The 27,144-nt window shown below is 40.0% G+C and overlaps 1 protein-coding gene across 2 annotated transcripts; it reads right to left on the bottom strand.

Annotated features, from left to right (window-relative positions):
* Positions 1–45: 45 nt before the first annotated feature.
* On the bottom strand, positions 46–19,775 carry LOC138205189 (growth hormone receptor-like). 2 transcript variants are annotated; one of them, XM_069160964.1, is made up of 9 exons: positions 19,573–19,775; positions 14,391–14,478; positions 6,485–6,620; positions 5,136–5,314; positions 4,444–4,622; positions 4,154–4,298; positions 3,768–3,858; positions 3,423–3,492; positions 46–2,086 (listed from the first exon to the last, which is right to left on the bottom strand). In XM_069160964.1, exons 2-9 carry the CDS (start codon positions 14,467–14,469, stop codon positions 1,220–1,222), a joined length of 1,746 nt encoding a protein of 581 aa, XP_069017065.1. In that variant the 5' UTR covers positions 14,470–14,478; positions 19,573–19,775; the 3' UTR covers positions 46–1,219. The 2 variants fall into 2 exon arrangements, with proteins under 2 accessions (XP_069017065.1, XP_069017056.1); XM_069160955.1 differs by lacking the exon at positions 19,573–19,775 and having other exon boundaries at positions 14,391–14,493.
* Between the last annotated feature and the right edge of the window lie 7,369 nt (positions 19,776–27,144).

Genomic DNA, 27,144 nt, shown 5'->3' with positions numbered 1-27,144 from the left:
CTCCACCTCTGAGTACACTTGAAAAAAAAAAAAGATCAAGACAGATGAAGGAAAAACATAGTTTTTTTTTATTATTGCAAAACTTTGGAACTGTTGAAATGCAATAACTGGACAAGTTTAGCACTAATCACTGTGTCCCCACCAACTCTCAATAAAAACTTTAACAGTCCATGCAATTGATTATATGTACATATATATAGATATATATACTGATCATCCTTAAACTTTTTGCTGTAAACTATAAAAACATTTCAGAAAAATATGTGGAGCACAATATGGCCTCAAAGTAAGATAAGCATTTTATATCATACTCCATTCTTTTACATACTTTTTCTTTTCTTCCAGAGTCCATATTGACACAGGTTGTGTATTTAAAAAAAGCAAGATATTCATTATTTACAGTAACATTTGCATTGTAGAAATACTGATCCTAAAGCTTGACAAGGAATGAAAACATGAAAAGCTTTCAAATGTTGGATTCATAAAAATAGGGCACATGATCATTTGTCGACATATTTCACATGGTACTACACATGGCCCGATTTCATCAACAAAACCTTTTGATATGTAAACAAATTACAATTAACGACACACTTATTTAAAGCTACATTTGTCAGCATTTTTATATCAATGCTGAAAATAAATGACAACCTGTATGTAAAAGTTGTCACTCTTAAAAGGGAATTGAAGAGAAGAGCCTTTTAACACCAAATGGCAGACAGACAAATAGCAGCTGGTGAGGAAAGTGGCATATTCAGCAGCTAAAAAGCAACAACATTTTCAGCCATAACATATCCACTAAAACAATGTCATGGGGCATTTAAGTGTTTGCCATGTTTCTTGGGAGCTATTGTAAACACTAGTGGGGAAAAAAGTTGGTTAATTCTGCTTTACCAAAGACAGTTATTTAAAATGTAATGTTGCAGACTTTGTTTTTGAATATTAAAATATTGAGGCAGTTGACAGCTTCAGCTTTGAACCGTTCCCTTTTCCACAACTAGAGTAAAACACACGGTTGTGTGCCCATTCTTTGTCCGTTGCTCTTACCTAACTCCAACCATGTCAAACTTCCAGCCCTGTCCCAGGATGCAATGGAGGTCAGAGGAGGTAGAGGTGGTGGAAAGACCCCCTAAACTATTTTAGGCGAGCTGACATTCAACAGTCAACCTCCAAGATTGTCCTGCTTTTAAGTAAATAGTTTTTGACTTTGATCACTGATTTACGGTGTAATGCTTGCCAAAAGGTCAGGTGTCAGGTAGCCGTCTGGTGACGGCATGATCTTTGGAATTATCAGTTGGGGGGCTGGTGTCGAGTTCGGTGTTAGTAAGAGGCTGTTCTCTCTGTCAACACCCTCCACCACAGTGTAGACAGGAGTAGGGGGTAACAGGGACATGGGAAGGGTATATGATTCTTGGTGAGCTGACGGAGAGGGTGCAGCGCTCAGCTCTACTCCTGTCTGGTAGGGTTCATTCAAATCCGCTGTGGGTAATTTTGGACTCGTTTTCCCTGCGTTGAACTCTGAGGTGTAGTCTCTGAAATCGCAAAGGAGCTGGAACGCTCCCGTTTCTTTCTCTTTCTCCACCACACCTTTCTCCGTGTCTTTGCTGGTGCTTTTCTCCACTTCACTCTGTTCCTCAGGTGACAGCAGCACCTTGCCAGATGACCTCACCTCACTCACCTGGGTGTACAGTGCTTCTCGGCCCGGGGCTACTAAAGGAGGCCCCCCAATGCTGGAGCTTTGGACCGGGGAGCTTGACTCAGAGGCTGCTGGGCATGATGATTCCTTATTGAGGGTCTGGTTGGGCATGAGAGGATGGAAAGGTGATGCTTCCGGGTCACTGGGGAGATCTGGTTCACAGCAGCTGGCGCGGCCCGAGTCATCGTCTCTGAAGCCAATTGTGAGTGGAGAGCAGTTTGAGGGCAGGCAGCGGTCCACAAGACAGTCCGTGTCCAAGTCTGTCAGTCTGTCATTGTGCTCCTCGATGTCAAGATCGATGAATTCCACCCAGGGATCGTTGTTGTACAGCTCCGGCCTCAGATCAGGGGGTCCATCCAGGATTGATGTCAATTCCCGAAGCTTACCTTTCTGTGAGATAAAGAAAATAGAATTGCTACAGTCAAGAAGCCACATTTATCTGGCGAGTTAGCTTCACTGTTTAAGGTGTTATTACAGTTTATTTCGACTTTGGCAAGAATTTCCCATATGCAATATATAATTGTATGCACCAAGTTGCTGAGCGCTGTGATTGTGGTTAGATCATTGAAAAGACATCAGACCAGTCAAAAACACAAATGATCAGACAGGTTTACTCAAACTTGTTTGAAAGACAACCAAGACAAACCATAAAATGACTATACGAACTTTTCAAAACTGGGATATCTTCATTCAGATAGTTAACAACATTTTGGGTGTACTCAAAAATTCATTGGTTTGTAAAATCGAGCTCAATCGGCTTCTTTAAAACCTGCCTGTTCATGTTTCTTTCTCCCATTAGACTTGACTGAGTGACTTTGATGAGTGTAACTTTATTTTAACTGATAGAAATGATGACCAGCACCCAAGTTTCTGATAAACTTGAATCATCTACTACGAGTCAGTTCAACCAAAGTACACAAAACATGTTTTCTCACTTATTATAGGCCACAACACAATCACAAGAAAGGCAAAACCAACAGAACGAGCAAGTACCCACTCTCCTGCCCCAGCAGACACCTACTAATGTATTACCGAACCTTTCAAAGCCCAAAGCACAACGAAAATAGGCGAAACAAACAACCAAACAGACAATCAAAGGAGATGAATGGCACACAATCCTTTTAGCTATTGGCTGATGAGACTTTAGTTGCCATCATCAACACAATGGAATCAAAGCAACTTTGGGTTTTCCTTGAGGAGGCTTAATTAATTTGAATTTCATCAGTTCAACTAAATGCCTCCACATAAATGACCTCCGCTGTCAATAACAACTGAACATAAAGATATACTTAGCAACGTGTGGTGCCACTCATTGGTTTGCACTGAAACCGGTTTGAAGCACAGAGTTGCAACTTGTGGTCTGCGCCAAGGTGACAATGACAAAACTACCGTGTTGAAATTCACGGACTACATGAATAGTACGTGTACTAACATAAGATACAGCATACGTGAACTTGTCCCATTAGCAACTAAGTTAAGCGAGCTAGTGTGTGCTAAATGACTCCCAGCGAGCTCGTAACTAGGTTATAACAAGCTTAGAAGGGCCGACGAGAACGGTAAGAGCTGCCTCGCCTGCTAAAGCGGTTCATCAACTAGACTGTGCGCCACCTATTTCAGATGGACAACCAAATGTCACTTTGTAGTTTAACTACCGCTTTACACTACTGTGCTGTTAACTTTGGAAACATATCAAGTGTCATAACATGTGGGTGAATAGGGTGAGTACCTTAAGAAGTTCAGGGTCAATTCCTCTTATTTTAGGTCCAGGAACAGGAGGCAAAAGAATAATCATCAACCTTAGAAAAGAAAAGAAGAAGAATGTTAAGTTCCCCATAACATATAAAGGAACACAGGAAACAAGCTTGATATCAGACCTCAGTCTAACACAACAGACATAGAAAAGGTTTGACTGGTCAAAACCTTTCAATGACACCCCTGCACTACACAGACACTGACGTTTTTCCAAGGTCAAACAGCCCAAACAGTGCACTGATCAATGAGAAGCACATTTAAAAGATTTTCAACACCTTCCAGGTTTGCACAGACATCCTAATGAGTGTAAAATACTTACTTTTCTTGCTGTGATATGATAACTAACATCAAGATGGCCACTAAACACAAGGCACCAAAGATGAGCAAAGCCACCACCGGGAATCTTGAAACTGGGGGGGAAAAAGTGCACAAAACTTCACACAAACTTCATAGAATAGATCCTTAAATCATACTTAAAAATATTTTATATAAAAAAAAATACAGTTGTTGTCAGTAATAATTATAACAGATCATGCGGAGGGAGCTTTCAGGTAATTGTAGGTAGCAGCAATATTCGGATGTTTAATCATGGTGACAAGGACATTCAGCTACAGCCTCTACATGCCTAATGTGGATTTGGAAGTCCTTTGTAAGAACATCTGTAACCTCATTGGCCATCAAAAGCCTGTGAAGCAGTGAGATTACCTTTTGTTGGAATATGGACGAATATGGAGTTGCTAAATTCTCCAAACTCTTTTCCACTGAGCATTTTGCAGCGAACCCGAACCTCGTGATTGACGCTAGTTTGAAGCCCGTACAGGGAGCGATGTGTGCTTTTCACCGGGCCAACCTGTGGTGAAGAAAATAAGGTTCAGATACCTGATGGAGCGCCACACCATCATAACCTCCTCCTCTACAAAACATGAATGTTTACTTTGACAAATGGCTTGCTATGAAATCCAATTACGGTATAACAGATTGAAGAAGACACCCACCGCTTCCCATTGATCAGAGTTGACGTCGCGGTACTGGACGTCGTACTGCAGCGTCATCCATCCCATCTCCACGTCTGCAGACTGTGGAGGCTTCCAGCTCAAGATTATGTCGTAGTAATTGCCGGTCAAACTCACATTCAGCAGCGTCCAGTTCAGGCGGACGGGAGGATCTGGTTGCACTGCGAACAGAGAATCTTTTTAGAGCAGATTTATTATTTACAACAGAGTTGGAGTCAGAAAGTCCTCCACTGGACTGAATTAGTTCATTTATTGAGTAGAACAAGACCACTTGTCTTTATCAAGATCACTGTCCTTGACTGTCTTTTTCTAACACACTCTTAAAAAGCAAGTAGAAACTGCCATCTTTAAAACGACTACGGGTCTCTCTAATATAAACAAAAATACTCCTGATTATGGTTGTTAGAAAGTCAGACACTAGAGGAACAAAAGCTGGCCTGTAAGTTTGGGTCCCGCATTGGTTTTATTTTTCACCAAACAGTTTCTTATGACCAGTCAGGATTTGTTTGCAGCTTTTAAAGGTGGGATTTAGGATAAATATTTCCCACAGTGCTCTGTGCTGGTTATTGAGCTTAACATGGAAAACCTTCTATGACTATACACGTGTTTTCTAATGAGCCTTTATCATCTTTCTCTACGCGGCATCATGACAGACGGTGAGGCAGTAAACTCACCGATGTCTTGAACATGAAAGAGGTTCTCGTCATAGAGGACGGCTTCATCCCGAGAGCGGAGCTGGATGCTGTAATATGTCCAGACGGATGTGTGGTTTTCATTGAAAAAGCACTCGTTTGGCCTCGTGGTGCTGTAGTGAGGACATTCACTCCAATTTTTGGGAGAGGCAGAGGGGGGTCTGCAAGATGGGGGACAGGAAACACATCTTCAGTCAGCCAGAAAATCGACTTAACGAAGCAGTTTTTATGTTTACAGCTTTAGGTAAGCCAAAAGTATTCATACCCCTGAAAAAAATCAAGTTCAATTTATGAGATGAAAATATGTCTCCAGAGTACACATTTTTCCTAACAAATATCTGGAAAGATGAAAAACAGTGACAAAAGAATGACCCAAGTGAAAAGGTTAGCGGTGACTCAAAGAAACCAATAGGAGTCATCGTCTGAATATTCAAAGCTTTTTGGATAATTGTGAGAATATATGCTAAAGATTCAATAAGCCAATAAACCTGACTAAATTAAACAGCGTTTCTACACAGAAAATGTTTCTGCTGTGTTATTCAGCCATCCGGCGCCTGACGGATTACATGCTCTCCTGTTTCAATCATCTCTCAAGCTGCAGAACAGCTTGTGTTTTACTTGCAGTATCTGCCTGCAAACATGGCCCGAAGCACATTCATACACTTTGAGTCTATTTGCTTGCCTTTCTCCTGTGTAACTACAGTCAACATTGTGAAGGAATTCTTTATTCATCTTTGGGTCTCCCTGTTTTATCATCCGATCTCCGTTTCATCCAGTTTGCCTCACTCATGTGGTCACCTTGTCTTTTAGGACTCTGCGTTGCCATAAGGCAAAGTCTGTCATGCTTATAGACATAGAAAGTCTCGTGTTTAAAGGTTTACCAAGTTTCAAGGGTGAGACAGGAACCTGTTGAACCTATCTGGAAATATTCAACAATCTAGGGAACAAAATTACCCGGACCTGGGAGGTTAGGAACCCAGAGATGTACTGGCTAAACACTTTTTCAGTTGATGCCGTGTCCCTCCTTGAACATAGCTGTTTTGACACTCAAGGCATTCTCTTTTGACTTGTTCACTCCAGTGCAAACATTTCTATCACAAACATGGGTGGCCTTCAGCTTAACATTGTTCTTGAACACAGGTTGTGTTCAAGAACTGAAGATTCTGTTGTGGCTCTACTAACATGCTGCTCACACCGTCATTTTCTTTTGTTCCTTCTTTGTAGTATTTCGTTCTCTTTTTCTTTTGTTACCTCAGGTTACTTTGAAAGCGCAGTTGAGATAACATATCTCTGTTAGTAACAATGTACTATGTAATGTCTTTCCCTCTCACTTTATGTTAATGTAGAAAATGCGGAGATCTCCCGGCTCTGACAGGTTTTGAAAAGTGCCGACACTCCATCTGCAGCGGAAAGTTTCCATGTCGGCGGAGACGCAACCAGTGAGGTGTGGGTGTCTCTGGGGGAGGACTGCAGAAAAACATAGAGAGAGAAAGAGACAGGAAACATTAACTGTCTAATTACATGTTAAATGGTTAAGATATGTTTGTCTTTCGTCTCTTTGTAAATGACTTATTGTTGCGTTTGAGGATGGCTGAGCTGCAACTACAGCTGCGGCATCATGACTGTAACTTGACTCGAGGGCAGCCCGGCCAGAAGCAGCGTGTCAGCCTTTTCCTGGAAGTCATTTTACTGCTCTTTGACAGAAAGCTGCAGCCGCAGAGTCCCACTGCCAACGCTGTCGTGGAACAGCTATTTGCCTTCGCTGTGCTCAGAAAAGCACTTGCACAGAAAGAACCTTCTGGATCTTGTTATATTGCCTGCTTAAACTCAAACCATGTGTTCACGGAGACAGCGTTTCTACAGCTTTCGTGCAGCAGACTTCAGCTCAGTCCCAAATCCTTTCTATACGTGTTGTGTTTACACTGCAAAAGTGACATTTCATTGTAGGAAACAATCCAAAACACAATGCAAAAGACTGCAACAAAACATTTTGTTTTATATGAAGTTTAACTGTCCTAATAATTATGCACTTGCATTTTTTGAAAATGAAATGCTAAATCAGTGTCCTATGATCACTGCTGTACAATATTTTTTGCATACAGTTAGCATTTTGGCAAAACTCTTATTTTTCTGAAATGCTTGCAGTAATGCATCCATTAATGAATGCGTGGGAAGTTCATTTTTCGCCAATAAAGCATGGAGCTATGCTTTATGCTACATGCATTCATATCACCATCTAAAAGGATTGTTTCACCCACACCGTTGAGATATCCTGACAAAACTGCTGATGCATATGGGATTTCTATTGTGGTGGTCACAACACTGAAAAATGTACCTAAAAATTGTGCATTGTTTGTTTGAGTAGAAGCTGGTTGTGAGTGGTTTCCTAAAATATTTCAAAAATGTGTAATTTGTACTGCAGTTGTACATATAATGTTACAGGATCTTTGAAAGTTTCAACTCCACGTAATGACAAATTTCTTATTTTTCAGTTTCAAGAGTAAATTAAGGATTAATTACATTTCAACTATATGTCCACTTACTAGCTCTTCCTGTCCCTTTAACCCTCCTGTTGTCCTCGGGTCAAAATGACCCGCAGCTGTGTTCAACCAAGTTCTATTTTATTTCTATATTTTTTGGGATCATTGGTCATCATTCTTTAAAGAAACCCTCACAGCCTCCTTGTCACCAATGATCCCAAAAAATATGAAAATAAAATAGAACTTGGTTGAACACAGCTGCGGGTCATTTTGACCCGAGGACAACACGAGGGTTAAATCACATCTCATATTCTTTATCAATAGATATTGTTTGCTCAAAATCAATCTGCGTGACTAGTTGCTGCTCGAGCCAAGTCTGGAAATATGTTCGTTTAATGTGGGTGAACTAGCCCTTTAAGCAAAGAGCTGAAGTAGTTGTTTGACAAACACATCTGATTTTATGATCTGGGGGACTGTAACTGATCTCATCAACATTTCAGGGAGGATCAACACACACATGTCGGGGCTGGCTGAGTACTGAGAAGAGCCGGGACAAAACGGCTCATTCATAGCGGAGAGGCAGCGCTCGGAACAGATGATGAATACCTCTGGCCTGCTTCAGGGGGAGTTACGGGTTAAAAATAACCTGTTTACCAGATCCCCAACTCCTCCTCGGAACTGTGCTTAGTCAGCGTTAAGAGAAAAATCAATCTGACACCCTATTTGACATGCAATGCAGAGTGTTTCTGTGGTTCACCTTAAAGTGACAAATGAGGCCATGCTTGTGTGTAACTGAGAAAATGGGATAAAAAGATAGTAAACGAATTAGGTAAAACCATTTTTTTGGGTGGGTGTAAGTGCTCTGGTGCATTTCTGTTTGTGGTTTTATTGTTATTTTACTCGAGAGTGAGAGCAGTGGTGCAGTACATTTTCCCAGGCACTGTGCCAACACATAGCACATAGATCATAAAATCGTGCCGCTGTTATCACTTCATGGTCTGTACCATTTGTCCCGAGATGTCTCTGGTATAAATCTTCCTGGCAAATCAAAGACAAAGGCTGCTCTATGGCACTATTGGATTGATGAAGTAATCAAATAACTTGAGGACGGAAATTCATTGTTGACCTCAGGAAGAGAAACAGTAGTTTGACAGAATAATCGTATGAATTCATTGGTTAAATTGATTTCATCGAAAAAAAAAAACTAACAAAAGGCATTCACATCTAATATTTCAGTTCCTCAATGAATTTTCCAGTGATTTTACATGGTTATAGATTTTAGCGATTCAACAAATTAAATAACAGAGTGACAGAGGGTTTAATTGATTTTGTCCACTTCACCATGTGTACCACTGTTTCTGAAAGAAACACCAGCAAAGTATCGCCACATTTATTGTTTTATTTTCATTTAAAGAAAACATAAATTCGGTGATTATATTACACGACAAGATTGAAGCATTCAACAGACCAATGGTGACCTCATTAGTCAGTCACGAAGTCATTCATAGGTCATTCATAATCATAGGTCTGGCCTCGCTATAGCAATCCAGCCAGAAAGTAAACATCTTTTGTCTCCATGAGTGGATAGTATAGAAACAACAATAAAAATTATGTTGTCAGGGAAAAGTTTTACTGATGTGTAACTTGCCTCGTGTCAATCAATAATTTGATTGAAGTTTCTTCATTATGTGAATAGAAAGTAAGGGCGCTATTACTTCCACCATAAAAATAATTTTGAAGAGTCAGGGTTATTGATTTGATGATAATTGCTACTATTTTGCAGATGTACCTTACATAGAAAATGTATATTTATCTTATAGGCATGTTAATATTCAGAATTAGCCTGATGTTACCAGGTCTAATTCACTGTATGTACGGGTTCCCCACATAGAGAACTGTTTCCTGTCATTGCATTCTACTGGGCCTGTACTCGGGTTCATTTTAAAACTGTTGGAGCGGCCTTTAGCTGATCGGTACTGACCACCATATGTGCTGAAACTTAGCCAACCACAATGGTCTGTTTCCTTTCAAAATGGCTGGACAAACATGAACGCAAACATGAATGCAAACAGGGTTTCCAGACTATAATCGAAGCGAAGAAAGCTGAAGGTGTGAGCAACAGTTGGGTAACACAAGGACAGGAAGAATACCAGAAAAAGTAGTCTGAAGTACTTTCACCCTCACATGCTAAAACCATAGCACTGCTTACAATGCAACATGAATTATGATCCAAATATATAATATACAGAGCAGAAATATTACTCAATAACAGAAAATTAATCTGTAGTCATTTTAATAACCATATTATTGATTTGCTGGTTGCAGTCTCTTAAATGTGCAGCTCTCCTGCTTCAATTGGTCTGAGTGAATTTTGAGCTATAAAAGCTCGTGGTGAGCAAACAGGACGCTGCAAGGATCCAATACTATGAAAGATATCAGAGCATAATCAGTAATTTTAGTTTTGAAGCATACTTCAACGATAATTGCATTTTCAAGGCTGATTTTACTTTCAAGTTAAGTTTTTTATGCAGGACTCAGTATTTCGCTCTAAATCCTTATCCACCACTGACTGAGTGAAAAAGAAAGATAAAGAAGACAGGAAAACTTGTATTGCTCCATAATGCCTCTGTTATACTCGGTACATTTTAATACACATATATCATGTGTATCTGGGTCTCTCGTGGTTAGAATAACTGAATAATCTGCAAACTGACAGGCGTCACTTTTGTGCTTGTGCGTCAATGTAAATGCTGCTATGTTTGCTCAGCAGCTGCCAAGCACAGGTCACTTCTGGTGCAAGTAAACATGCGAGCAGTAGACGTGGAGTGTGCTCTGAACAAAGTCGGCGGAGACACAAAACAGACAATTTCCTTTGAAGTAATATTCATTTACAATGTCTTCCCATTCCAGGACTCCAGGGTTTCTGAATGGCCACGCGCCCACAGAGTAAACATGTTTACAGCGTGGTTTTTCTCCGAGTGCTACTGACGCAGTCTATTTCATGGTGAAGCAAAACATCCTCACTCGATCTGTTTTGATAAGCCCACATGTGGTTCCTTTCAGCTGTGATTTTGAAAGGAACCAGGAAACACCAGTAAATCCTTTTAAGGACTAAGTCATACATTCGGCAGATGCCGTGAATTATCAGCTGGAACACAGTTTATTGTCTCTTTGCTTATGCAATCTCTTGATGGTAATTAGTGTGTGTTTTTCCTGTTATTGCATCTATTAACATTTGCACTGTGTGCCGCTGGGAAGCCTTCATTAATGTCTTTCCTGTGAGCACACAGGGCAAACGGTTATTTGGAGAGTCACATGTTCAGACATCAATCTGCACTCTCTGGGGGAAATGCCTTATGCTCTGCATTTAGAAAAGCCATTTCCTTCCCTGGCTGAGGGCCACAATGCTCTCATCAGTGATTATAGTTGAGAACCTTTTACAAACCTAACAAGCTTTATGGACGAAATGTGGATAGAAAATAAGGTTGTACACGCCTGAGAGCACACAGTGACAGTATAACCGCTCCACTCAAGAGATGGAATTACATTAGGAGCCAATGTCCTGAATCCTAAATGATATAAACAGTGGTTTCAGGTAGTGAGAGGGAAAAAACACTTGCTCACCCCTCCAGAGACCATTTAATTCCTGGAAATAGAACCTCCGGTGGCCGGTGCTTGAATATAGCTGGGAAGTGAGAGGAGTTATTTTGGGCGGTCTGTGTTAAAAAAAGAAAACTCCCATTCTTTTTTCAATAAGCTCTCAAACCTGAGTGATCATATTTTTATTCCTACCTGCCGATCTAACCCAAAGAGCATACCAGTGACAAATAAAGCACTGGCCGGTAGGAGGTAAAAAAAAAAAAAATCCATTATGATGCAGTAATGTGGTACAGATTGGATTTAGTTTCGCCACAAAAACAACTTGTTTAAGTTGAGGGAATGTTCAGGGGTAAAAATTTTTTAAATTAGTTTGAAAAGATAGAGAATCTTTGTCGTCATGGTTACTAATAACAAAGGCATGGTTGAGGTTATAGAACAATTATGTTTCAAAGAGACAATGTTGACTATCAGTGTAAAATGGGAATCAAACCATGTTAAAGTCAGATCCATCCACCCTGATCTCGTCCCACTCGGTTATTTGGCTCTGTGAGGTCATCTGACTTCCTCCTTTGCTCTCATCATACTAACTACGAAAAGTAGAGGCCGCTCTCACAATAGAACTTAAAGGGGGTCAGAACTTTATTTGCTCATGTCACTTGATTGACATACTGTAGGAAAATGAGCAGCTCAAAGCCTGTGCACATAAACTCATAAGTAGAATAGCGTTTCAGTAAAAAAAAACATCCCATCACCAAGACCAGGCGAAACGTACACATTAAATACAAGACAAAAACTCATTTTCTTCAGTATTTGAGTTTTAATGCTGTTTAGAATCAGAATCAACTTGTGCATCACTGAAAGCTTCAATGTAGTGTTCCCGTGTTGCTGTGTGACACATGCAGAGGTAAAAGCTCATTGTTTGAATTGTTTCTAAGCTAAACACTTTTCATGGTAGAAACAAATCATGAGCACAACATTGATTTTATCTTGTAAGTTTATATAAAAAGAACTAAACAGATCGCAACATCGTCATTCATTTAGAGATATGCCTCTGCTGTGCTCTGTTCACAAAGTATTTCCACAGGCCCAAGTACATATATTCTATTTTCTTGTTCTGTCTGGGAAGATGTTAAAAAATACAGGTGTTGATACGTCATAGAAACTTGTGGAAAATAGCAAATATTAACATTTGAGAAGCTGGCACTGGTGTACAGAGCCCCTAAAGGGTCACGGGGGAGGATTTCATGGACTACTTTTGTGTTCCCTCACAATACTTTTCTTCATCCGTTCGCTCTGAGCCACATGTCTGTTTGCACTCAGCTGCTCTGGTCATCATGAACAGTCGTGTGTCTATTTGTCAGAATGCAACAAGAGACATTTCATTGCGTTTTACATGTCTAGACCACATTGGTCCTGGTGTGGAACTAGAAGGACTATACTTATACAGATCAAACCTGGACTACTTTATCATAAAGTGTGTAGCTCAGAACTCAAAGTCATTTCCTTAACCTGCCCCTTAAACACTGATTTGAAATCTACGAATGAGAAGCTGACTTCATTCCCTGGCTTTTACGATTATGGCCGGGACACATTCGTTTTTAATGGTTGTAACACATGCTTTCACAGAAGAATCGCAAATTCAAACAGTAACATCTGGAAATATCCATAACACTGCAGCCTGAACCACAGCAGCAGTTAAAGACCAAACAATAACCAATATAACCACAGCTTCACCCACGGCAGACGGAGCAGCTGCAGCTCTGCTCACAACAAGAAGCTGAATACTGTCGGGGATCGGCCTTTTAACATGAATGAGAACTAAATGCACAACTTGTCACATCGTCTCTAATTCCCGTAGCACCTGAGTGTTATAGCTGACACACTACTTTTCATGAGGTACAGAGCAGCTGAATGCAAACAGACATGTGGCTCAGAGCGAACGGAAGAAGAAAAGTATTGCGAGGTAATGCAAAAGTACTGCGAGGGATTGCAAAAGTATTCGTGAAAAAAAAAATCCTCCCCCATGACCCTTTAGGGGCTCCGTACTAGTGAGTCTTTGGTGTTGTTCTTTAAAAAAGACTAAATTATTAATCAGCTATCAAACTTGATACCAATTAATTCAATATCACTGACTAACTGACTAAATCAGCAAATGATTTCAGTTCAAGAGTACTGGATGACATGAAAGGGCCAGCTGGGTGTCAGTAGGGGCCCAGGAATTACTTTTTTATCTTGGTGCTTATCTGCCTACGGCTATAAAGCTCTGGAAAGCCAAAAGAATGTGTTTTCCTACTGTCATGTCATTTTGATTTGAATCTCTTACCAAAGTTTGAGATGCAGGCAGTGATTGAGAAATCTGCAGGTCATTAAAAGTTGGCAAACTCTGCATAAGAAACAATACTTCGCTGAAGCACCGCTGATCTTTGAAAAGAAACTGATCGCTCTCGCTTTCATGTTTTCTGCAGTGAAAAAACACTCCTGTCCAAACACAGTGGCCTTGTTCAATCCTACATGAAGGCACAGAACAAAAAGAGAACATGAATAAGCAGCAGGAGAACATGTCGTGTCTCCACACCTCCACTAACTTTCTGAGAATTATGTAACAAGTCAAAGGACCGGATCAATCCCAACCTGGTCTGTGGATATAAGACGGCTCATGTATGCAAATATACAGCCTATCCTCTTCCATTGGGAGGGTGTTTGTTAGAAAGCTGGGCCTCTACACACTAAACAGCTTCCCATTGTTCAGCAGTGGAGTGTTCTCTGCTCTCCTGAATTCCTGGGAATCCACTTCACAAGAAATCTACTGGCCGTTCGCTATGGCTCTCTACGGAGGGCTTCACTGTTGCACAACACATTTTATGTTAATTTATGCAAGTATGCGACCATAAATCTTTTGAAATTGTCCTGTGGCAAATCAAAAACAGATTTATCTCAGATGTTACTTTCATCAAGTCGATTTTTTTTTAGTTTTTCTCCAAACCAAACACATCAGAAGACATCAAATAAAGCAAAGAGAGCTTCAGCAGTGCCCGACATTAAAGTTGCAAACACCATACGTCAGTGCGATTTGCACATGAACCATATTTTCAAACCTGGTTGAAGTTTTTTTTTGGTGCAAAGTAAGTCAGCTGAAAAAAAATGTTCAAAAACACACCTTGTTCAGAGGCTGACTCCAGCGCTGAAGCAGTGACGATGTGAAGGAGGAAGAGGAGTGTGGAGAGAGCATCAGCCATGGTGACGAGCTGTGGAGGGAACATAAGTGTTAGTTTCTTGGTGCAGTCCACCCAGCTGACCCACACAACCCACTGAAGCAAATCCCAGCCTACTACGAGCAGTAAACAGGGACGCTGCGACCGGTTAAGCCAATTTCAAAGCAAATGTCAAACGTTAGACAGATTATAAGTTTACAACTTTGAGAAATTGCTGATTCTGTGATTTACATCTATATTGTACTGTACTATTGCTTCAAATTCACTCAGCTTTTACGTTTAAACTAACACTTCAACTTTTTCCATAAACTTTAAAACAACAGGTGACCAACCGAAGGGAATCAGGGAAGCTAACAGACTGTCTTCTTTTAAGTAACACTTAAAAAATAACGGTTTTACACTTGCCTTTTACTGATTTCACTTTTTATTGATTTATTGCTTGTTTTATCTTTTTTTTGTCATCTTTTTTTCTGTTATATTATTTTATTAACTGCTGCTTATTGTTTTTTTTATGTACGTCAAGTGCTTTGTAACCTGATTTTGACAAGTGTTTTCTAATTAAAAGGTATTATCAATATCAATTTTATTACAATTATTATTATTATTAATATTATCATTATTATTATTTATTTGATGTGCCACTTAAACATCTCTCTGAAATCGTCTTTCAGTTTTTACAGGTGAAGTTCCGGTGGGATTTGGTGCCGGCTCAAGTGACACTTTAACTCCTTTTCATTCCTCGCCCTTTACGTTTTCATTTTAACGTTGGACTGAGTTTTATTCGGCATTTACACTTTAAATTAAAACCTCGGTTTCTTTCAGCACTTTTACTGCTTTCAGAAATGTGCTTGGTCCTGCGGAGGAGGTGTACTGTGGGTTTTTAGACCTTTGTCACTGCAAGTCGGCCTTTTCACTTTCTTCTATATTGTCATTTGATACATGTAACTATAAGAAAATAGTCATTTGTAAATAATCTGTAATTCTGTTCAAACTATCACATCCATTTATGAGTGTTTCAATTTAAGGTGCAACTTTGTTTCCTTTATTATCTTTCATAATCGAAATACTTAACATGTAAATACATCAAATTCTCTTTGGATGTTTTCAGCTCATGTTTCAACATGAATAAATATAATATTCCTGTTATGTTTTAAAGCAATTTGGAATAATAAAAAAATAAAAAAAAATACAACTAATGAATCAGAGTACACCTCACTCCTTTGACGGCAGGGAAGATCAGCGGGTTGAAATCAGAATGTGAGCATGTTTTATTCATCATTTTTCTTTCTTGGTATTTCCATCGTTTATCCCTCCTGAGGAGGCACGTTTCAAAACAGTCAACACTTTTGTTCTGAACGTGACATCCCTCCCCAGCCGCCAGCGCTGGGTTCCTGCCAGGTCTTATGAAATCCATGGCTACTATGTTCTTGGCTGTATTTAGATCTTGTTTACTGACAAGATTTTTTTTAACATGATGCGTAGTCAGAAATTTCTTTCCCAAATGCTTCACAATGTTTTTGTCATGTACAATGTAATAATATAAGATACAATAAGAACAGCCATTGTCATTTCTTAGGTTTCATTGACAACTCAGCACCTGTATGGTAAAATTATGAGAATTTCAGGTCCTACAAATTGCGTCAAGGGTCAAATGTTTGAGAACATTGTATACGGCCTGAAAAAAGAAAGAAAAGAGAGTGTATGTGTGAGGATGAATGAGAAAGCATTCCACACACTATCAAATGTTTTCAACCCCAACTGTCACTTTAAGTGCTGAAATCAATTCATCATGTCGGGCAATTGAAAATGTCTTGAGTTATTTCTGTTTTTATACGGAATAATTTGTCTCTTGAATTGAATGAAATACCTCACTGCTTTATTAAATGTGCCCTTTAACCTATACACAGTCTCATCCACGTAATAAACCATACATAATGAAATATTTGATCCATCCATCCATTATCTATACCCACTTCATCCTGAACAGGGTCACGGGGGGGCTGGAGCCTATCCCAGCTCCCATTGGGCGAAGGCAGGGTACACCCTGGACAGATCACCAGTCCATCACAAGACCAACACGTAGAGACAGACGGAAACAAAGACCATTCACGCTCTCATTCACACCTAATGGCAATTTATAGAACCACCAATTAACCTGAGTTGCATGTTTTTGGATGGTGGGAGGAAGCCAGAGTACCCGGAGAGAACCCGCAGGGAGAACATGCAAACTCTGCACGGAAAGGCCCAGGCCGGGAATCAAACTCGGAACCTTGTTGCTGTGAGGCGACCGTGCTAACCACTGTGCCGCCGAAAAATGTTATGTGCATATTTATTTTCTCTCTCAGTGCCCCCAATGTCCTCCTTTTGAATCCTCATGCCTACGGATACTGACTCATGTTCTTCAGCTTTGATGATTGAGTTTCACTGGTTTCTGCTCAAGTCCTCTGTCTTGTTAGTTTATCATCTTTGCTCTGAATTCCAGAGCTTTTTGTTGCGGTGCAGGTGAAAGATGTGCAGCATAATTGCACTATGCTATTAGGGGTGGATATGTGTATTTGATGTGTATTTGACACTATTTTTTCTTAACTGAGGTTAAAATACATATTAGTATGTGTGATTTCCTTGATTCAAAGAATTTGACAATTTCCGAAGGAAGCTTATCTTTTAAAGTCTAATCTTATACAAAACATGTAAAAATAAAGTTCTAGGACAAAATTAATAATATACAGAGAAATATTAAATGGAAATATAGAAATAATGGAAGGAACTAATCAGTCAAACATATAATGTTCCTATCATCTCCAACATATGGACCAGCATCACTCTGTGTTACATTCAAGACTCGTCACAAGAGCAATATGCACAAAATAATTAGAAGTGCACGTTTTATTATTATTACTTAATGACAAGGCCAGGAGTGAGAATGATGTTCATTTTCACGAACATAAACTTGGCTGCTATTTTGTAATCTGTTTCCCACAGTTGGTCCATACACAGTTAGGAACACAGACAGGTTCCGTCGTCTGGGAAGTCTCGTGGTGTTTCAGACTAAACTACACTCACACCTGCAGATAACACAGTTTGTATCGGCGAACAGATGGAGACTCAACAGTCACATTCAAGGACAAGACAAAGTTTATAAACGGTCTTTTACAGCCACGTGCTTCCTGTTTTCTGATGAACAATACACCTCGTCTTTTTCTTTATTTTCTCAACCTCAATAGTTTTGTTTTAATGTTAAACTGCATCAGTTGTTTCAGCACATGCCCAGAAATGACGTAATTATGTTTGCAGCCTAGTGTCTGTAGTAATTCTGACAGGAGCAAAGGAGGAAGTCAGGTGACGTCGTTCTGACAGCACAAAGTCCAGGTAGGAGGAGGTCGGAGTGGATGAATACGTCAATAAAACGCAGGAGACCGCAGTTCATTTCTCACTTTGAGATTGTTTCTTTGAACAATGAGCGTTATATAACCACGTGTTTACAATTGTATCCATGACGTCCTCCATTTTAACAGCGTGCTTATTTGAATACATCCTGGATTGTTCCCTAGCTCTATTAAATGACTCTATTAAAAATAATCATGTAATATTGTAGAGCCATGACAATTCTGGGACCTACGACTGGGTCGTGGAACATTAAGGATGAAAAGCTCTTAAAGACTTATTAACAGATTGATAAACAGCAGCTCACAGCATGCCCCCGTTTTATTCTTCAACTTCAAAACAGAAAAATGACGAGTAAATCCTGATTTACTGTCTCATTAACCGCTGAAGCTATATGGAGAAGAAACCACAAATATGAAATGACTTTGGGGTGAGAACATAATATTTTAGTATCAGGACAGATGTGTTTCACTTTGAGCAAACAGAAAACTAAATAACTTGACAGGGGAAATCCATATCGGGTAAAAAGGCAGAACAATTCATCTTGAAAGCTTCGATGCAAAATGTTGTTACTGTTTCAGTTCCTGGAGGTTATTAACTGCAAAGGTGGGTGGTTGTGTAAGAATGCTCCACCCATCAAGGCAATTCTGTGTGCATCGGCATATGTGTATCAGGACTTTAAAGGGAGTGTTCAAATGCTTCGTTTATGCTCTGCACTTCTTAATGAGGTCATTTAAAGCCGCAACATGTAAAAAAAAAAAAAAAAAAAAATAGTCATTTTTGACTTCCTTTCAGGTATCAGAAGACGGTATTTAATGCATGCAAGAGAAAAGTTAAAGCTGCACTGTTGTTTTTGTTACTTGAGTTTTTAGGGGGGGTTGGTGCATGCTTGTTTTGATTGATTTTGTTTTTGGTAAAAGATTAAGCTTTAAACACAGCATATCACCTTGTGAAGATATTATGAAAAGCTGTTCCAGCAAACAGTTGTCCAACCCAGAGCACCGTTAGCATTCATTAGCATGCACCATTCACTGTGTTTCTGAGCACCAGCAGGTACTACAGTCCTGAAACTCTCCTTCTATCGTTTGTTCTCCGGCAACTCCTGAGAATAACAATTCTGTCCACCAGCAGCTATACTCACTAACTTCATCTGTTCACTAAAACTACATCATATTTTGTTGGCATACATCCAGAGTTAATACCTTGAGCTGTAAAATGCCATAACTAGTCACTTTTGAAAGTAGGCCATTGTTTACGGTTTCAATTTATAATTACTTGATGAATCTATAGATTAATATATTGTTTTGTTGATTCATTGTTTATTCTATTAAAACATGTTGTTGTTGTTTTTTTCAAGTCAATAAAAAGAGGGAGGAGAACCTGGAACTAGAGGATGTTTTTTTCCCTTTTCCTTTTTCCTTTAACATTTTGTTTTTATTTTTTTTTAAATTTATATATATATATATGTAACAGGCTGTTGTTCCCTTAAACTTAAACTTAGTTGCAGTCTCTTATCCCGTTTGTTTGCCCAGTTGGGGCTCTGACCTTTTTTACCCTCCGTATTATCTCACATTGGACACAACTAATGAAGGAGAATGTAAATAAGAATACAACTCTGACACAGTAACACAAAAATGAGTGTATAAACAGTCAAGATTTCACTTCATTTATCATTTGCTCGTGATTACAGCTTTATAAGAGCCGCAAAAACAAACAGAACCGCAGAGGACAGAAGTAACTCACCGCTGCGCTGAAGTGGACTCCGGTCTGCTCCCGGTCCGGGACGGACTCCCACGGAAAACAGCAACAAGAGGGAACTTAGAAAAAACGAACTCCGACGGTGCACTGCTGCGTAGACTGTCTGTTGACCAGCTGTGTTCACCGACAGCGACTCAGGCTGGAAACGCTGTCGAAGAACACCTTCCTGCCCGCCAGCCCGCCCGTCTGACTGCCTGTTCGGAGCAGCAGCACAGATGTAAAGTGTTGATGTCGTTAAGAAGCAGAGAGCGGGGCGCCATCTGCTGGTGGAGTCTGAGTACAGCAGAACAGCCAACAGTGGGGGAGGTTCGACATACTGAGGTCATGAGTCACTTGATAGACTCCACCAAGGCACCAAAAATGAAAGCCTCAAAGTATTATTTGGAGTTTTGTTTTTTTAATATTGGCTAAATTGCTACGGCAGTTATGCCAGCTTTGTTCTTAAGTGTTAAAACTGGTTTCAAAGCCCTCTAAACAGCTATTTATTTATTTTTTAAAGTGCACTTTAAGAATACTAAGTATTAAAAGATACCAGAAAAAAAATAAAATATACACTATATCTAGTGTTTCTTCTTGAGGAATGTAAACACCCCCTAAGTATAGCTGCAGCAGGCAGTAAATGCACAGTACTCAGCACCACTTTATACTAGCAAACAGTATCAGGAAAGCTACACCTACACTGTTACTGTTTAAAGATCCACTCCAGAGATGTTTGAAGACACCTGCTTTGAATTATAATGTGTGTCTGCCACAACAAAAAAATCAGTTAGTTAAGAAGATTTCCTTCCTTCCTCATTAAAAACCTAAAGTCTCTATTGACACAGAGGCCTCTGTTTTTCATTTCAAAGGTTTAAACTGCGCACTGTCCTTCAAAAGTTGTGAGTGAATCATAGTAGCGTGTATGTATGCTTGAAAAACAATAAGAAAACAAAAATTTGTTTTCATTCTATGTCAAATTAATATTAAAACAGACTTCAAGAGATTATTCTGCAATAAACAAGTAAAGGAAGAAGAAACAAAACATATTTAGGAGTGAATTTTTGTATAGATAATTGTCTGAAGTTTTATGTGCTCGATTATTTTTGCTGGAATTGTTGACATTAGGTGCACATGTATTTTCTACATGTCTTTACAATGTGGTTATTTGTGTGGTTATTTACATCAGCGGTTTCAATAATAAAACTAATGATGGCTGTATTCTATTTGGCTGCTTCAGTTTCTGTTTCTTGGTATTTCTTGCTTACTCTGACACTTTCATGGCTTTCTATGAAAAAAATGAAGCCATTGTTTGAAGAGGTATTCCTATTCTTTGCCCCAGTTTTCTGACAGGAGGCTATATTAATTGCGATACTTACACATTTGGCAATCAAATATCAGCTAAACATCAACTAAATACAGTGGTATGAACTGCTCAAATTTATCTTTGAAATGTAGTATTTTACATCATTTATATATTTTCAACAAGTTATTTTATATCGCTGGTATTGTTAAGTGCATGCTCTGATGTTTCGTGCCAAAATTGAATGCCAGTAGAAACTATAATCATCCTCACAAAATAACTGAAGGACTCTGAACCACTATTGAGACTGTTTGTTTACATGTAATGTCACTACTCCCCCGGTTTAGAGCAGCATTTCCAGCTGGTGGAGTCACATTTCAGAGCCTGTCCAGTCAGTAGTACATGTGAGTCGGTGAGACTCAGATGACAGCAACAACTTGTTTTTGACTGAGCAGCTCCCAGACTCTATGGACCACCCACACATTCAGCACATGCTTTACATAGCACACACACACAGAGACAGACAGACAGGCAAACACACACACACACACACACACACACACACACACACACACACACACACACACACACACACACACACACTGCAGCAGTGTGTGTGTCTCTTTGGTGTTGTTATTCTGTAACTTGTACTTTTAGCTCAATACAATACTTTGATATTTTTGCCTATATTGAAACCAATATGTCCTTAAATATATATATATATAGGACAGCGCAAAACAGAAAATAATGTTGCTAAAAGTTGGACATATCACCGAGGAGAAGTAGTAGGCCTACTTCTTGGCCAGTAGAGGGCAGACAAGGGTCAAAACAAGCCAACATCCGTTAATAATAGTAACTCCTGACTTCACTTTTTTTACCTGTTGTGAATGAGTTTAATGACATATTACATTATGTTATCTTAAATTATCTTATATTATTTACAAAATAATGAAGAAAATATAAGGGCAGAAGATGTGACTCGACGAGAATACACAAAATAAATTATAGTAGTTGTAGTGTACACCACTGGCCAAACGTTTTGAGAATGACACAAATGTTAATTTTCACAAAGTCTACGGCCTCCATTTTTATGATGGCAATTTACATATACTCCAGAATGTTATAAAAAGTGATCAGATAAATTGCAATACATTGCAAAGTCCCTCTTTGCCATGAAAATGAACTTAATCCCAATTAAAACATTTCCACTGCATTTCAGCCCTGCCACAAAAGGACCAGCTGACATCATGTCAGTGATTCTCTCGTTAGCTGGAGATCACTCAGTCATGCTGATTGAGTTAGAATAACAGACTGGAAGCTTTAAAAGGAGGGTGGTGCTTGAAATTATTGTTCTTCCTCTGTTAATCATGATTAGGAACCACGTGCAGTCATTATTGCTTTGCACAAAAAGGGCTTCACAGGCAAGGATAACTGCTGGTAAGATTGCACCTCAATCAACCATTTATCGGATCATCGAGAACTTCAAGGAGAGAGGTTCAATTTTTGTGAAGAAGGCTTCAGGGCGCCCAAGAAAGTCCAGCGAGCGCCAGGACCGTCTCCTACAGTTGATTCAGCTGCGGGATCGGGGCACCACCAGTGCAGAGCTTGCTCAGGAATGGCAGCAGGCAGGTGTGACTGCATCTGCATGCACAGTGAGGCGAAGACTTTTGGAGGATGGCCTGGTGTCAAGAAGGGCAGCAAAGAAGCCACTTTTCTCCAGGAAAAACATCAAGGACAGACTGATATTCTGCAAAAGGTACCGGCATTGGACTGCTGAGGACCAGGGTAAAGTCATTTTCTCTGATGAATCACCTTTCCGATTGTTTGGGGCATCCGGAAAAAAGCTTGTCCGGAGAAGAAAAGGTGAGCGCTACCATCAGTCCTGTGTCATGCCAACAGTAAAGCATCCTGAGACCATTCATGTGTGGGGTTACTCCTCAGCCAAGGGAGTGGGCTCACTCACAATGTTGCATAAGAACACAGCCATGAATAAAGAATGGTATCAAAACATCCTCCGAGAGCAACTTCTCCCAACCATCCAACAACAGTTTGCTGATGAACAATGCCTTTCCCAGCATGATGGAGCACCTTGCCATACGGCAGAAATGATAACTAAGTGGCTCGGGGAACAAAACATAGAAATGTTGGGTCCATGGCCAGGAAACTCCCCAGACCTTAATCCCATTGAGAACTTGTGGTCAATCCTCAAGAGGCGGGTGGACAAACAAAAACCTACAAATTCTGACAAACTCCAAGCATTGATTATGCAAGAATGGGCTGCCATCAGTCAGGATGTGGCCCAGAAGTTAATCGACAGCATGACAGGGTGAATTGCAGAGGTCTTGAAAAAGAAGGGCCAACACTGCAAATATCGACTCTTTGCATAAACCTTAATGTAATTGTCAATAAAAGCCTTTGACACTTATGAAATGCTTGTAATTATACTTCAGTATACCACAGTAACATCGGACAAAAAGATCTAAAAACACCGAAGCAGCAAACTTTGTGAAAACCAATACTTGTCATTCTCAAAACGTTTGGCCAAAGCTGGATGTTGTGTGGTTATATTGAGTATGTTTGTGTAAATGAAGATGTCTGGTAGTGTAAGGGGATATTTTAATAAAAAACAGCAAAAACAAATTATACCAATACATGGAGACAGGTAGAGACCAACTGGGTCCTGTGTTTTAGTATTTTGTGAAAAAAAAACAACCAAAAAAACCAGGGGATCACCAAAGGGGGATGGGGAGAGGGAGGTGAGTGGGGGAGATGAGGGGGGGGGGGGACCAGGGCTGCAGGGGTAAGAAAAAGGCCAGAATGATATTTTTTCTACCTGTTGTTACAGCAGGTCTTTTGAAATGTCCTTCTGATGTTTATTTGCATAGTATCTTGGTGCTAAATCCAACAGAAGGAAGCAACTGACCACTGAAGGGCAACCACAACCAGCTGTGTATGTAGATGCGCTGTATGATGACACACTACTGGCTGCTGTCTATAATCCTCTCCTGTGGTGGTTTTCGAGCGTTAAAGGAGTTTTCACTCATCATTAGGATCCTCCAGCACATAGTGAAGGTCACTTTGACCTCCTGCACTGTGGGTCGCTAGGCAACCCATTGACAAAGACAGGAGCCACTGGTGAAGGGCCAGACACTCAATTTGTATGATAATAGAAGTAGACTACCGCCAATGTCCCAAGATTAACCAGGTTTCAAGGATGAAGAGAGACATCGTTGATGGTGGGAGTTCATTAAGACCAAAAGACGAAGGAGCTCAGAGGTCGATGGTAAGGTGCCGCTGGCTGTCGAGGTGGTGTCCCGCTAACGATGTGGGCTTCATTGACAATTGGAACCCTTTCTGGGGGAAACCTGGTTTGATCCGGAGAGAGGCATCCATCCCACTTTGGATGGTGCAGCTCTTCTTTCTAGAAACATGGCCATGTCTCCTAACACCCCTAAAACATAACTTCCCGGGGTTGAGGCCAGGACGCAGAGCTGCAGTCTTACACGCTCCTCTGCAGCTTCTTTAGAGCTGTCACTTACCCAAAACCTTCAACACCAGGTAGTCAAGTTTAGGACTGTCTTTAGGTCGCTCTGGGAGTGAATGAAACACGGCAAATGTTTGCAGTTTAAAACAAGGAAATGAACTGCAATGTATTATAGTTATTAACACACACAGAAAACCAAGGGAACAGCATAAAAGAAAAATAACAAATTCAAGTAATAACCCCAATACCGGTATTTCTCCCACAGTCAGTCAGTTTCAGTCTCTTGTCTTTCAGTCTACTACCCGGGTAGTGTACGTCTGGAGGCTCTCAGACTAACTCTTATTTGAATCCTTTGCTCGTCGGTTCCCCGGCAGGAGAATCCAAGAAGCCCAAATGCAGCTTCACCCACGGCGAAGACGATCAGGGGTCGCAGGGTCACTCAGCTCCAGCGCTCTGCGGAGGTTTCGGAGATTCTTCTTGGACTTAAAAGAAACTTCTTCCTTCGGAGTCGGTCTGGTTAACGGGTCAAATAAATAGAGCTCCTCAAAAGCAGTGAGCAAAAATCAACCAAAGGAGATTCTTCATGGTGTAGATCATGACCTGCTGTTTCATTGGAGACATAAAGGGTCGTCTCCGGGGAGAAGGCTTTGATCTCCCGACGTGCACGACAGCGCCTCTCTGGTAAACGTCAGTATTGCGTGTGTGAGTTAACCCTTTAGTTGCTGGTAAAACTAATGTGGGTTACAATCACATAGAGGTTGTGTCTGTTCCTACATTTAAAAATTACACAAAATTCAACAAAAGATATTTCAATAAAAATGTAATCAAAATTGATCCTACCAATTTAATGGATCAAAAAAATTTTGACTATTAAATATCAGATCTCTCTTATCTAAAAAAAATCTGACTCTTTGTCTCTCTCACACAAATTGGAAAAACACAAAATCCGATTCTATTTGTTGTTGTTTATCGTTCACCCGGACAACCATCTCAACTTCGACCAGGACATCAACTCTGTTGTCCAATCATGCCTTTTTCAACTCAGGAAAATCTCAAAAATTCAAGTCATTTCTATCCCCCAAACAGTAATTCATGCTTTCATCTAATCCCATTTAGATTACTGCAATGCACTGTAACACAATTTTACATAAACAAACTTCAACTCATTCAAAATGCAGAAGCCAGACTCATAACCAGGTCCAACAGGAGAGAGCACATTACACCTTTTTTAAAATCACTTCATTGGCTCCCTGTCCATTTTAGAATAGATTTTAAAATTGTAATGATTACTTATAAGGCTCGCAGGGGGCTGGCGTCTGAATATATAGCAGACATCCTGTCCCCCTACGAGCCTACATGCAACCTGAGATCCTCTGGTGGGTCGTTCCTGACCATACCCCGAACTAACCATGAAACTAAAGGTTGACCGGGCGTTTTCTGTTCGGGCCCCTCAGTTATGGAACGACCTGCCAGAGGTGATCGAGGACCCTAACACTCTGTTTTCTTTTAAGTCACTCTTAAAAACGCACTCGTTTAGACTTACCTTTGGTTGATGGCATTTTTATTGATTGACTGTCTATTATATTTTTGTTGTATCTTATCATTATATTTTATACTGTTGCATATTATGTTTTGAAAATGCTTTGTAACTTGTTTTTAAAAAGCACTATAGAAATAAAGTTATTATTAGTATTAGTATTATTATTCCGAGTTTCTAACTGAATTCTCTTTTCTCAACACTCACTGTTATAACCACACCCTCCACCTTGTTCTGTCATACGGCATGGAAACTGAACATATAATCATATTTTCTCTAAACCCTCTTTTGTCGCACCACTTTTTATTAACTTGAACTGTTTGATCACCAAACTGAAGAGCACCAGAGGGACAACAATTCACAAACCGGAGCAGCACTCCACACTGACAGTTTTTTTGACAGACTTTTTATTAACATTTGAAATATGGACTACACAGTGTGTGAGAATAAATTCCATTACAGTAGAAATGTGTCTGATAATGCTGTGTCCATGTTTAAGGAAGCAATTACATGTTTGTCCTCTTCAATGCCGAATGGATTGTCTTGTAGAAAACACTGCAGCCTCTCTGCGTACAACTCTTGATAATGTCGCCGCTCTGAAGAAGAGAGTAATAAACCAGAGGAGGCTGTCTCCTTGGTACAATTCACAATTATGCTCTGTTAGGCAGGCAACGCGAAAACTGGAAAGGAAGTGGCTAATTTCACCTGGCCTGGAAGGATAGTCTAATATCATATAAGAAAGCTCTTCGTAAGGTCAGTATATTGTATTGTATATTATTCATCATTAATAGAGGAAAACAAGAACAACCCCAGGTTTCTTTTCAGCACTGTAGCCAGGCTGCTTCTCATGGCTTTAAATTTCAGAAAAAACAGTTGTGATGCAACAACTCCTGTCCCACTCCAGTGAGGCTCTACTGCCAAAATAATTTTCTTTTAAAAAGATTTCATCATCTTGTTGTTGTACACATGAGAACCCAAAGCCCAACAGGATTACCTTTTTTTTTTTTTTTACTGGAAACAAGCTTACTGTTGTTGGAAATAAACGCAGGAAGAAAAAGAAGAAAACAGAGCTTTAAACGTGGACTGAGGAAAAGAACACCGGGTCTGTGTTCATGACTTATTGTGTCAGTGAGTCCATATATTTCATCATAGATGAAAGTTTCTTCAGTGGGGGAATTCCTGAACTCCAGGTCTGTTGAGTAACACCACCCACCAACCCCCCCAACCACTTGATTATATGACCCTGAGTGTTCCAGT

Source organism: Embiotoca jacksoni, unplaced genomic scaffold (genome assembly GCF_022577435.1).
Source record: "Embiotoca jacksoni isolate LCO1_2020_lvr unplaced genomic scaffold, fEmbJac1.0.p SCAF_10, whole genome shotgun sequence".
In the NCBI taxonomy this organism is placed as follows: Eukaryota; Metazoa; Chordata; class Actinopteri; family Embiotocidae; genus Embiotoca; species Embiotoca jacksoni.
This window is presented reverse-complemented; position numbering and strand designations above follow the sequence as displayed.

What these genes read in the sequence shown, in the direction of transcription:
- LOC138205189 (XM_069160955.1), bottom strand. Translation starts at nt 14,493, where the DNA reads ATGTTCCCTCCACAGCTCGTCACCATGGCTGATGCTCTCTCCACACTC. An exon ending in GGAGTCAGCCTCTGAACAAG is followed by an intron (nt 6,621 to 14,390) that starts GTGTGTTTTTGA and finishes GTTTTTCTGCAG; the next exon opens with TCCTCCCCCAGAGACACCCA. An exon ending in TTGACCCTGAACTTCTTAAG is followed by an intron (nt 2,087 to 3,422) that starts GTACTCACCCTA and finishes TTTATCTCACAG; the next exon opens with AAAGGTAAGCTTCGGGAATT.